At 44.9% G+C, this 13,609-nt stretch overlaps 1 protein-coding gene across 6 annotated transcripts in view; it reads left to right on the forward strand.

The window, feature by feature from the left end:
- The window catches only part of REV3L (REV3 like, DNA directed polymerase zeta catalytic subunit), a 154,016-nt gene that overhangs the window by 120,594 nt on the left and 19,813 nt on the right, over positions 1–13,609 (forward strand). For all 6 annotated transcript variants that reach the window (XM_032951894.2, XM_032951897.2, XM_032951898.2 and 3 more), the window contains one exon: positions 5,420–5,528. In XM_032951894.2, the coding sequence (XP_032807785.2) occupies positions 5,420–5,528 (109 nt within the window). The remainder of the gene's footprint in view (positions 1–5,419; positions 5,529–13,609) is intronic.

Below are 13,609 nucleotides of genomic sequence, written 5' to 3' on the forward strand. Positions count from 1 at the left end.
ACGTCTTCTGGTCCAACACCATGTGAGACGAGGCTCTAAAGAAAGCTGTCTCGGGTGTGGACCAATCAATTTCAAGGACAGTGCATACATGATCAGAGTTGTTGTTTTTTTGTTTGCGTTCCGACCGCAGGTATTGTGGTCAATGTAAACATGACTCCTTGTAAAAAAGGTGTCAGTTTTGTTGGCAGATAAAAGGGTAAAAAGCCAATTATCATATTTTGTTACTGGCAAATGAGGTTTCCAATGGTGTAAATGCGTACCCCGAGCTCTCATACTCTGATGGTGCATTGTCTTTGAGTTGTGCGCCTTTTGGCGTCTTCTGGTCCAACACCATGTGATACGAGGCTCTAAAGAAAGCTGTCTCGTGTGTGGACCAATCAATTTCAAAGACAGTGCATACATTATCAGAGTTGTTTTTTGTTTGCGTTCCGACCGCAGGTATTGTGGTCAATGTAAACATGACTACTTATAAAAAAGGTGTCAGTTTTGTTGCCAGATAAAAGGGTAAAAAGCCAATTATCACGACCCATACTGTTTTTGCCTTCGCTACAGGCTGACCCAAGATAACCCGTACTGTCTGTGTGATCATGCAATCACGCCGCCTCCACCACACACCTTCTTACTCCACTACACAGGTAACGAGCTGAGATTAGGAGCACACTCTTAAAGGGAGTGCTCCTAATCTCAGCTTGTTACCTGTATAAAAGGCACCTGTCTACAGAAGCAATCAATCAATCACATTCCAAACTCTCCACCATGGCCAAGACCAAAGAGCTCTCCAAGGATGTCAGGGACAAGATTGTAGACCTACACAAGGCTGGAATGGGCTACAAGACCATTGCCAAGCAACTTGGTGAGAAGGTGACAACAGTTGGTGTGATTATTCGCAAATGGAAGAAACACAAAAGAACTGTCAATCTCCCTCGGTCTGGGGCTCCATGCAAGATCTCACCTCGTGGAGTTGCAATGATCATGAGAACGGTGAGGAATCAGCCCAGAACTACACGGGAGGATCTTGTCAATGATCTCAAGGCAGCTGGGACCATAGTCACTAGGAAAACAATTGGTAACACACTATGCCGTGAAGGACTGAAATTCCTGCAGCACCCGCAAGGTCCCCCTGCTCAAGAAAGCACATATACATGCCCGTCTGAAGTTTGCCAATGAACTTCTGAATGATTCAGAGGCCAACTGGGTGAAAGTGTTGTGGTCAGATGAGACCAAAATTGAGCTCTTTGGCATCAACTCAACTCGCCGTGTTTGGAGGAGGAGGAGGAATGCTGCTTATGACCTCAAGAACACCATCCCCACCGTCAAACATGGAGGTGGAAACATTATGCTTTGGGGGTGTTTTTCTGCTAAGGGGACAGGACAATTTCACCGCATCAAAGGGACGATGGACGGGGCCATGTATCGTCAAATCTTGGGTGAGAACCTCCTTCCCTCAGCCAGGGCATTGAAAATGGGTCGTGGATGGGTATTCCAGCATGATAATGACCCAAAACACACGACCAAGGCAACAAAGGAGTGGCTCAAGAAGAAGCACATTAAGGTCCTGGAGTAGCCTAGCCAGTCTCCAGACCTTAATCCCATAGAAAATATGTGAAGGGAGCTGAAGGTTCGAGTTGCCAAACGTCAGCCTCGAAACCTTAATGACTTGGAGAAGATCTGCAAAGACGGGTGGGACAAAATCCCTCCTGAGATGTGTGCAAACCTGGTGGCCAACTACAATAAACGTCTGACCTCTGTGTTTGCCAACAAGGGTTTTGCCACCAAGTACTAAGTCATGTTTTGCTGAGGGGTCAAATACTTATTTCCCTCATTAAAATGCAAATCAATTAATAACATTTCGATTTAAAGCTTTCGTGACTGCAATGATTCATCTTCTTTGGTTCTTTCGGTAAAGTCACGTAGAATGAGAATAAAATAATAAATTGATAAAATAAAATAACACAATAATATTCTCACGACGTTTCGGCCACAACACAAGCGGCCTTCATCAGGTGAAGGGGGCGAGACTGTCTGGTAGGACAGCGCTGGAGTGAGAGAGCCACGTTCAGATCACGGCTTTTAAGCTGTGTGAGAGGAACAAAGAGCCTTGACAAAGGAATTAGCATATAATTTAGCATTGAAATGGCTGAATGATTAGCTTGTGACTGGTCACAGAAATAGCTATGTTAAAAGTTAAAGCATACACATCCGCAGAGGCACCCATTGTTAAAAGGAATTAGCATAGAATTTAGCATTGAAATAGCTAAGTTAAGGCATACACATCCGCAGAGGCACCCCTTGACAATGGAATTAGCATAGAATTTAGCATTGAAATAGCTGAGTGATTCGCTTGTAACTGCTACAGAAATAGCTACGTTGAAGTCAGAGCATACACATTCACCGAGGCACTTAGTACAAATCAAACAGGAGAATTTAGCATTGAAATAACTAGGCGAATTTAGCATTGAAATAACTGAGTGATTTGCTAGTGACTGGTCACAGAAATGACTACACATCTGAGCTATTCACAGTACTATATAGTGTACCAATAAAAACTAAAATATAAATTACCTTCATGTTATCAATAAACTCTATATTCTCCAATCAGCTAAGCTACCAACAATAAGTCGTTATATATCACAATGCTATATGGCGAAAAAATGGGTGGATTCTTACCCTCAAATTTCCGCACCACGGATAGCTACGGGCCCCGTTCAGACGGACGAGTTCGTCCATGGTCGGAACAGAAGAGGGGGAGAGAGACAGCTGCGAGGCCCTAGTATACTCCATGTTGTAAACCATACCATTAACCGTGGTGTGAGAGGTATTAAGAGGCAATGCTGGCGAAAGAGCTGCGGTCTGAAGGTCATCGTAAAATACAATTAATTAACAGAAATGATTTAACACATCTTTCCAGTGGTTACTAAGCCTGAATCCATCTTCTCGGTTGAAATTGTCTCTGTGCTTGTATATGTGAATGGCCTCATTCATAAAGCAGACTTGAAACACGGTAGGACGAACTCCTCTGCCGTGGCAGATCATTGTTACAATTCAGTGGGCTCACATGACATTGACTTCTCCAAGACGGAGGTTCTTTGCAAACCAACCGGCTACCATGAGAGATTCGTTCATGAGGCCATTCACATATACAAGCACAGAGACAATTTCAACCGAGAAGATGGATTCAAGCTTAGTAACCACTGGAAAGATGTGTTAAATCATTTCTGTTCTTAATTAATTGTATTTTTACGATGACCTTCAGACCGCAGCTCTTTCGCCAGCATTGCCTCTTAATACCTCTCACACCACGGTTAATGGTATGGTTTACAACATGGAGTATACTAGGGCCTCGCAGCTGTCTCTCTCCCCCTCCTCTGTTCCGACCATGGACGAACTCGTCCGTCTGAACGGGGCCCGTAGCTATCCGTGGTGCGGAAATTTGAGGGTAAGAATCCACCCATTTTTTCGCCATATAGCATTGTGATATATAACGACTTATTGTTGGTAGCTTAGCTGATTGGAGAATATAGAGTTTATTGATAACATGAAGGTAATTTATATTTTAGTTTTTATTGGTTCACTATATAGTACTGTGAATAGCTCAGATGTGTAGTCATTTCTGTGACCAGTCACTAGCAAATCACTCAGTTATTTCAATGCTAAATTCGCCTAGTTATTTCAATGCTAAATTCTCCTGTTTGATTTGTACTAAGTGCCTCGGTGAATGTGTATGCTCTGACTTCAACGTAGCTATTTCTGTAGCAGTTACAAGCGAATCACTCAGCTATTTCAATGCTAAATTCTATGCTAATTCCATTGTCAAGGGGTGCCTCTGCGGATGTGTATGCCTTAACTTAGCTATTTCAATGCTAAATTCTATGCTAATTCCTTTTAACAATGGGTGCCTCTGCGGATGTGTATGCTTTAACTTTTAACATAGCTATTTCTGTGACCAGTCACAAGCTAATCATTCAGCCATTTCAATGCTAAATTATATGCTAATTCCTTTGTCAAGGCTCTTTGTTCCTCTCACACAGCTTAAAAGCCGTGATCTGAACGTGGCTCTCTCACTCCAGCGCTGTCCTACCAGACAGTCTCGCCCCCTTCACCTGATGAAGGCCGCTTGTGTTGTGGCCGAAACGTCGTGAGAATATTATTGTGTTATTTTATTTTATCAATTTATGATTTTATTCTCATTCTACGTGACTTTACCGAAAGAACCAAAGAAGATCAATTAATAACATTTTTGACATGCGTTTTTCTGGATGTTTTTGTTGTTATTCTGTCTCTCACTGTTAAAATAAACCTACCATTAAAATTATAGACTGATCATTTCTTTGTCAGTGGGCAAACGTACAAAATCAGCAGGGGATCAAATACTTTTTTCCCTCACTGTACATCTTCAACTTTGCAGCCCATCTAACCCCATGGGGCTCTGGCAAAAATACAAAGAGGCCATGAGTGAGGACATCCTCGACAAGAGCTCAACGAGAAAATCCAAACCTCGACGTCACCTTTTTTTACATCATCTTTAAGCAGGCCCGCATCCTTGAGGACAAACTGCACTCCATTGGTGGAAAAGACCTCACGTCTATGGAACTACCAACACCCTACAGGGACATCCTGCATGCCCTTGCTCAATAAATTCAACGTGAAATATCCTATGATGGTTTACAGATTCTTAAATTTATTGATAAAAATGAACCAAAACTGATGGGTGCACAAAGAGAAGCCTACACGAATTTTTTGGAAGGCATTGAGACTAAAAATGGAGGCTTTTTTCTACTTGATGCACCTGGCGGTACTGGGAAGAACTTTGTTCTCAACCTGCTCCTCGCTAAGGTTCGCCAGAGGGGGAAAATTGCTCTACCTGTGGTGTGTTTGAGTCCATATGTGTGTGCATGTAGGTCCATGTGTGTGTGGGTCGATGTCTATGTGTGTGTGTCTAAGTCGATGTGTGTGGCTTTTTCGCCCGGGCAACGCTGGGTACTTCCCGCTCGTATTTATATATGACCATTTTGAGTGTTAAGCATTTGCTAATCTGTAAAATCATAACCTGACAGGAAATGTGCATTGCTGAATAGAGAATGGTACAGGTGAAGTAAATTCTTCTCTCGTAGGGGCGGGTGATTAGCAACGTTCCATGTCGATGTGGAGGTTGTTGAGCCATTTGAGGGCTGTAGGAGTGATGTTGCAAATGTCTGAGATATTTCCACTGAAGTAGATTATATCTAAATTTTTAATTAATGGATCTAGCGCTATTTTAGCACATCATCCTAAAAAAACTAATTGTCACCATCTCTATAATTGCTAACTCGGTATCCTGTGATTGTTGTACACCACTGCTAACATGACCCCCTCATATTTTTTTCAACTTTACAGTTGCATTCTCATTGTTGTGGTTTTGTCTGGTTTTCATTTTTAACAGCAACAATGAGTTTCCGTTTGGCTGCTTATCACTGAAAGTTCCACCGGACCTCCTGTCCAGCTTGAGGAATAAGATAACCATCTCTCCCAACAGAGTGTCCTTTGTCAAGGTAAGAACCTGCATAACGAAACCAAGTAGGCTTTCACAGCCATTATTACGATTCATAGTTGATTTTTGGGTTCAACCACATACGTCTAATCAAAGCTGTGTCGTTAAGACTCTACCCCACCCTTACACAGCCAAACAGAGTAATTTTCATGTGTGCAAGTATCTAATGCACACTTTAATTATTGTGAGGATTGTTCATCTTGTCACCGATGAGCTGAAACAATAATTGGGACATTAAACACCTATTCTGATGACAGTTTGTTAGCCAGGTTGTGGTGGCTATGCATGTGGCCTCTAATCCTGCACAGGATTAGAGGCCACATGAGGGTTCGTGTATCGGCACAGATGTTGTGAAACTCCCTTTCTGTGGATGTCAAGAAGGTGCCATACCCTGGCTAGAAGGCAGTACAGTAAGTGGACTAATCGCCATCGCTTTCTATTTGTACGGGGATAGAGTGTTGCCCCTTCACATGCGTGGGGTTTCTCTGGGTGCTCAGGTTTATTTCCATTTGGATAACACTGATCTTTAATTGACTGAAAATATTTTTCAATAAATACCCAATGCAGGACCCTCTTGAAAAAAATAGTCCTATGACTCAGTGTGACTTTCTAGATATTAGTGCAGGGTGCTTCAAAAAATGTTAACAGTTACGTAATGACTTGGACAACACAAACTGTAGAGGGTTTTGATTTAAAGCTTTCGTGACTGCAGTAATTCATATTCTTAGTTTTTTCGGTAAAGTCACGTTGAAGAGAAACAACAAAATAACAAAATATATATAAAACAATAAAAAATTCTCACGACGTTTCGACCATAACTCAAACGGTCATCATCAGGTGTGTCGGTTTGCATAAATTTATTTTGAAAACGGCATATTTATTTATATATATAAAAATAACGTTTGCGTCACGCGCAACGATGGCAGTTTGCCAGGACTAGTCCATCTATTTTTTTTTTAAAAGAGGAGGGGGGAGACGAAATTTGTTTTTATGTATGCTGTCTGAAAGGCACTGTAAGCGTGAACAATCAATCAAGAACTGAAATGATTTATCAAATCTTTCCAATGATTGCTAAGATAGAATCCATCTTCTCGGTTGAAATTGTCTCTGTGTTTGTATATGTGGATAGCCTCATGAACGAATCTCTCATGGAAGCCAGATGGCTTACAAAGAACCTCCGTCTTGGAAAAGTCAATGGCATGTGAGCCTACTGAATTAGAACAATGATCTGCTACGGCCGAGGTGTTGGTCCTACCGTGTTTAAGGTCTGCTTTATGTTCACGAATGCGGTCCGAGATATGGCGTTTGGTTTCTCCAATGTAACTACTACCACAGAGGCAACTTAGTTTGTAGACACCAGGGTATTGTATGTCCGGAATCACATCTTTTACAGACGGAACCAGATCACGGATTTTATGTAATGTGTTGAAACGGACCTGGATCTTGTGTTTATTCAAGATTTTGGAGATCTTTTTTGTGATCCCAGCAATGTAGGGTAAAGTGATGGTTTTGAAAGGCTCCTCAAGAGGGTTCTTCTTCATGGTTTGAGTGATAGCTTTGCGGATTGTATAGATTGTATAGAAAAAACTAAGAATATGTAGAGGGTTTCTTTATTTCTTATTTAGGACGCTTCACGCAGATAACTTTGTCAGGGATGACACGCAGATAACTTGGGCCAGGGATGGCACGCAAGTGGCGACGACGCGAAGACAGCAACGACGACGTGAAGACAGCGACACGAAGACAGCGACGATGCGAAGACAGCGGGTCGGCGTGAAGACAAGTGACCCCGATCCCACGGCAGCCTTGAACCTTGCCTCTTGCCTCCTTTTATTCCCGGCATGACCCTCACTCCGTCCCCGGCCATGCCCCCTTTTCGGAACGCTCTAGCCCGTTGTTGAACTTCCCAGATGGTCCCCCCCTTTTTACAACTCGCCCTCTATTAATGTCCACCCCTGTAATAATTACCCCTCGTGACCACTAAGCCACGCACTGTCCCTGCACCCACACTTTCTCCACACACGAGCTGTCTCTACACCCGCACTGTCTCTACATCACCCCCTCCTTCTCAAAAAAATCAGCCGTCTTGGCTCTTAATAACAATTTACAGCGTGAGAGCAGAAGAACCGCGTAATAATAATAAAAAAATGTACCCGACATACGACGAAGATTAGAGCAGAAGAACTGCATATAACAAAAAAAATAACCCAACGCCTGACGATCGTTAGGGTAAAGGAACTGAATATATATTTTTGGGTTCTATTCGGTAAAGTCACGTAAAAAACAACAACAACAAAAAATTCACGACGTTTCGGCCACAACACAAGTGGCCTTCATCAGGTGAAGGGAGCAGACTGTCTAGAGGACAGCGCTGGAGTGAACACAGCCAGGCTCAGACCGCGACCTTTAAGCTGTGTGAGAGGAAGCAGAGCGCCTTGACAAAGGAATTAGCATAAACAATTGCATTTAATTGGCGGACTTAGCATGATGAACGATGTATAGGGGGGGAGCAAGTGCAGACCGGCGAGGGGGGGAGAGGGGGTGGGTTTACATATTGATGGTGTGAAAAGGGAATTTAAGCATCTGCGAAAGTTTGGGATACCACTACTTGAAAAAATATACTGTACCATTGAAAATCATTCATAATAAAGGTTTTTGGGTTAGATCGCGTTTATTTATAAATGTGTCGTAACCCTCCACCACCCGACACGGCCAATCAGCAAAGATAAGTGTCACGTTGACAAAAGACAAATAATTCACTACTTCACTACTTCTTTTGTCAACGTGACACTTATCTTTGCTGATTGGCCGTGTCGGGTGGTGGAGGGTTACGACACATTTATAAATAAACGCGATCTAACCCAAAAACCTTTATTATGAATAATATTGGTCGCGAAAGCCTACGTGTTAAACATTGAAAATCAGTTTAATGTTTGGTTTGATTCAGAACATCTTTCCAATGGTTGCTTAATTTGAAACCATCCTCTCGGTTGAAATTGTGTCTGTGTTTGTAAATCTGAATTGCCTCGTGAACAAATCTCTGATAAAAACCCGTGGGTTTGCAAAGAACCTTGGTATCAGAGAAAATTATATCGTGATCACCCACAGTGTTGTAACAGTGATCAGCTACGGCAGAAGAATTCGTTCTGCCGTGTTTCAAATCTGATTTGTGCTCGCGAATTCGGTCAGAGACATGTCGTTTCGTCTCCCCAATATAGCAGTCACCACAGGTGCAGATCAATTTGTAAACTCCGGGGTACTGTAAGTCAGGAATGACATCCTTCACGGAAGGGATCAAGTCACGGATTTTGTGTACTGTATTGAACCGTACCAGGATCTTGTGTTTGTTTAGAATTTTGGAGATCTTTTTAGTAACGCCTGCTATATATGGTAGTGTGATGGTTTTGATCAGAGTATCAAGTGGTTGTTTCTGTATGGAGGGAGAAACAGCTTGGCGGATGGTACGGTCAGAGTATCCATTCCTTTTTAGGGCCAGATGTACATGTTTTAATTCACTGGTCAGGTGGTGTTGGTCTGAAATGCAATGAGCCCTGTGGTATAACGTTTTGATGAGATAATTATTTTGCGTCCGGTGGTGGTGGGAATCAGGTTTCAAGTAGGAATCTGTGTGGGTGGGTTTCCTGTAGACAGAATGTCCCAATGAGCCATCAGGTCTCCTCTCAAACAGAACATCCAAGAATGGCAGCTTGCCGTCTTTCTCCACTTCCATGGTTATCCCTTCCATGACTTACAGTACGCTGGAGTTTACAAATTGATCTGCACCTGTGGTGACTGCTATATCGGGGAGACGAAACGACATGTCTCTGACCGAATTCGCGAGCACAAATCAGATTTGAAACACGGCAGAACGAATTCTTCTGCTGTAGCTGATCACTGTTACAACACTGTGGGTGATCACGATATAATTTTCTCTGATTCCAAGGTTCTTTGCAAACCCACGGGTTTTTATCAGAGATTTGTTCACAAGGCAGTTCAGATTTACAAACACAGACACAATTTCAACCGAGAGGATGGTTTCAAATTAAGCAACCATTGGAAAGATGTTCTGAATCAAACCAAACATTAAACTAATTTTCAATGGTACAGTATATTTTTTCAAGTCGTGGTATCCCAAACTTTCGCAGCTGCTTAAATTCCCTTTTCACACCATCAATATGTAAACTCCCCCCTCCCCCCCTCACCGGTCTGCACTTGCTCCCCCCCTACACATCATTCATCATGCTGTCCGCCAATTAAATGCTAATTTTTATGCTAATTCCTTTGTCAAGGCGCTCTGCTTCCTCTCACACAGCTTAAAGGTCGCGGTCTGAGCTTGGCTGTGTTCACTCCAGCGCTGTCCTCTAGACAGTCTACTCCCTTCACCTGATGAAGGCCACTTGTGTTGTGGGCGAAATGTCGTGAATTTTTTGTTGTTGTTTTTTACGTGACTTTACCGAATAGAACCAAAGAGTATGGATCCTTGCAGTCACGAAAGCTTTAAATCTAGAACTGAATATACAAAAAAAAACCGCAATGACCCGGGGAGATCCGCTTCGTGGAATCCTAAACACTTTGACACCGGGCCATCGCTCTGTGCAGATTTTTGTGCCTCTGGGGAATAAGGGCTCGCACAAACGCCTTGAAGGGTTGGGCTCATTTCTGGACTCTTCAGAAAAATTTGACCAGGCTCCAGCTAGCAGTCCATTGCACGTAGCGGCTTATTGTGATTCCCCGGACTTCAGGGACTTGGAAACTGTGGGCGGCACAACACATTTTTCCTGAGGCACAATTTTCTTGGTCGATTGCGCCGGCTCGTCAGACACACCAGACATCGGCCATACAGGGCTTGGGGGTGAGCTGTTTATCGGGGCAGGAACATATGATTACTGGCGTGACAGGTGAACAAACCAACGGCGGTGTCCCGTCTGAATTCTCACACACTGTGGCCGCTTTACTTCTACCATGTCGACGGAACCTTGCCATGGCCGATGTAACTTGGGGGACGTACCCAGCGGCACCTGTGGGCAGTATAACCATTCCCTGTCCCCGATTGCCCATGGAAGCACGTGCTCACACCGCCCCGCGTTCTTAGCGGCTTGCACCTTGGCAGTGTTCTCTCTAGCCGCTTCGAGCTTCAGAGATACGACCCAGCGTAACCTGCAAATGAACGGGCATGGCTGCTCTCTTTGTTTCCGAGGCCATACCCAATTGGGCCTCAATGGGGGGTTCGTTTTCCCGCCCGTACTTGAGAATACCTTAGCGGCATGTGGGGCCATCCTTTATGCTGCCAAGACTCCCAGAACGTGCAAGTCCCAATCTGTCTGCGCCTCATTAACTACCTGACAGAGCATCGATGTCAAGGTTTTGTGCAGGCGTTCCACCATACCATCTGTTTGAGGATGATATGGTGACTTTCTAATCTTTTTTGTACCCAGCATGTTGCACACTTCATGTAGCAGCATGGATGACAAATTCCGACCCTTATGTAGCCGTGCAAAAATGCATCAGCAATGGATGCAGCCGTTTGGTCGGGTAATGGCCAAGCCATTGGCCACCAGGAAAAATACTCCACCCCGACCAGGATAAATCTATTCCTCTTTTTCGTAGCCAGATAAGGTCCCAGGATGTCAAGCGCAACCAATTATTTAATTCGGGACACTGTGATGGATTGTAACGGGGGTTGAGACTTTTTCAATGGTGGCTTGTGATGCGCGCAATCAGTGCAACCTTTGATCAGATGGTGGACATTGTTTGACATTCGTTGGAGGGTTAGCAAAGTTTTTCGATGCCCGAGGGGCATCAACTTAGTTTCGTGCACTGCCCGTGTTAACCTACCTTGCAGGGAGGTGGGGACCATAATACATAGATGTTGCAAAACCTCCTGCCACCTCGTCAGCAGGCATTCCCAAAGGACGAACCGCGCAACTCCCTTAGGCCCGGGGTTTTTGTGGTCAGTTTCGGTGTGGCACCGCAAGTTCAACAAGGAAACATCCTCCATCTGTAGCTGGCCCCATTCAGCATACATGAGGCCAAAAGTGTTGTCGCTATGTGTGACCACCCCGGCTGGTGGCAGGTCACTCAAAGTCGCTACGACCCCCGGTGACCCAGTCGCAGGTGGTTTACACCGGCCCGCACCTGACGAGCATGCACAACTTTCATTCAGAGGCAAGCGGGATAATGCGTCAGCATTACAGTGCCTTATACCCTTGCGGTAAATTACCCGGAATGAATACTCCTGGAGTTTCTCCAACCAGCGTGAGAGCTGGCCGGAAGGCTGGTCCACTCTCGGAGAGTACTGGAGGGCCATATGGTCCGTGCGGACTACAAAGTCTCTGCCATAGAGATGAGGCCTGTACTGTTGGATGAAGTACACCATGGCCAACAGTTCCCTGCGGGTAACACGTTACCGCTGCTCAGCGGGTGACAGGACGCGACTTCCGTATGCAATTACCCTTTCTACCCCGTTCTTCACCTGGACCTGGACAGGTGAAGAACGGGATAGAAAGGTCACTAGCATCAGTGTCTAGTATGAACGGCAGGGAAAACTCCGGATAGTCGAGAGGAGGCACGTTAGAAAGGTGTTCTTGCAGTGCCATGAACGCGGCCTCCTTTTGTCCCATTTAAACTTATGGCTTTTAGCCGTCACAGAATGCAAAGGTTTTGCAATCATTGTGAACTGCGAAATGAACCTTCGGTAATACAACGCAAATCCGACGAAACTGCACACTTCACCCACCGACTTGGGGGTTGGCCAATCGCGTGCGCACGCCATTTTGTTCGGTTTCGTAGCTGTTCCTTTTGCATTAGCAATATGGCCCAAATATCGCACTGAGGTTTGTAGCAAATGGCATTTAGTGGATTTTAATTTGAGTTTAACCGACCGTACACTGGAGAACACTGCCCGCAACCTCTGCAAATGCTCCTTGAATGTGCGGCCAAACACGATGATGTCATCTAAGTAAATGAGGCAGGAGTCCCACTGCAGTCCCGCCAGGACCAACTCCATAAGTCGCTGGAAAGTGGCAGGTGCCGAATGCAATCCGATCAGGAGACAATTAAATTGGAACAGTCCCTGAGGCGTTCGGAACGCTGTTTTCGGTTTAGATGACTCATCCAGGGGAAGTTGCCAAAACCCCAACAATTGATCAAGTGTGGAGAAGAACCGAGCGCGCTCTAACTCGTCCAGAGAATCGTCCATACGTGGAAGCGGGTAAACATCTGCCACTGAGACTTTGTTTAATTTACAAAAGTCAACGCAAAACCTTAAAATTCCATCCTGTTTTTTGACCGACACCACAGGGGCCCCCCAAGGGCTGGTTGATGGTGAAATTATATTCCTCTGCCAAGATTTCCTCCAACACCTGCTATACATGTTCCTTTTCGACAGGACTCAACCGAGTTCTGCCGAATAGGAGCTGCATCGCCCGTATCGATGTGGTGTTGCAGCAAGGAAGTACGCCGAATATCAAATTTAACTTGACTCAGTATATCACAGTTGTCCCCAGACCTACATTCAGGACCTGCAAAAATGGTTCCTGATTCACCTGAAGGATTGTCTGCGCCCCATCAGCGTAAGCCCACGGGTCGCTGTGTTAGATGGTACAAGGAGCACTCCTGCCTTGGGGTCAGCCACTTAAAGGCATTTGCAGTAGCGCGAGGGCTAACATTTGCGTGCCTAGCGGAATCTCTTTAGATTTCCTTGCCAAGGACTGAACTTTAACATTCGCCACAGTGTTTTTATACGGGGAATCCGAAAAGAACAATCGTTGTCCAGACGGCATCTCGATACATCCTTGATCCGTAAAAAAAATTGAGGCATCCTGCTAAGAAAATCAGTCCCCAAGAGCCAAGGCACCACCAGCGTCTTTAAAGTCAATACGGGCCCCGACATTTCAATTCGCCCACTCTTACGCATGCCTCTATCTGAAAATGACGGAAGGAATGCATGAAGGCCTAGATGCGTGAGGTGGTGGTGGTTTGGGCCCGAGTGTCCGGTGTGTCACGACTTGCCTGTTGGGGCTGGGAAGCGGTGGCCGGTGGGACGGGGGATGTCGATGAAGTTGTCGATGGCCGGGCATCGTC

This window comes from Petromyzon marinus, chromosome 11 (genome assembly GCF_048934315.1).
Source record: "Petromyzon marinus isolate PM22_M1 ecotype Great Lakes invasive population chromosome 11, UKy_Petmar_22M1.pri1.0, whole genome shotgun sequence".
NCBI lineage: Eukaryota > Metazoa > Chordata > Hyperoartia > Petromyzontiformes > Petromyzontidae > Petromyzon > Petromyzon marinus.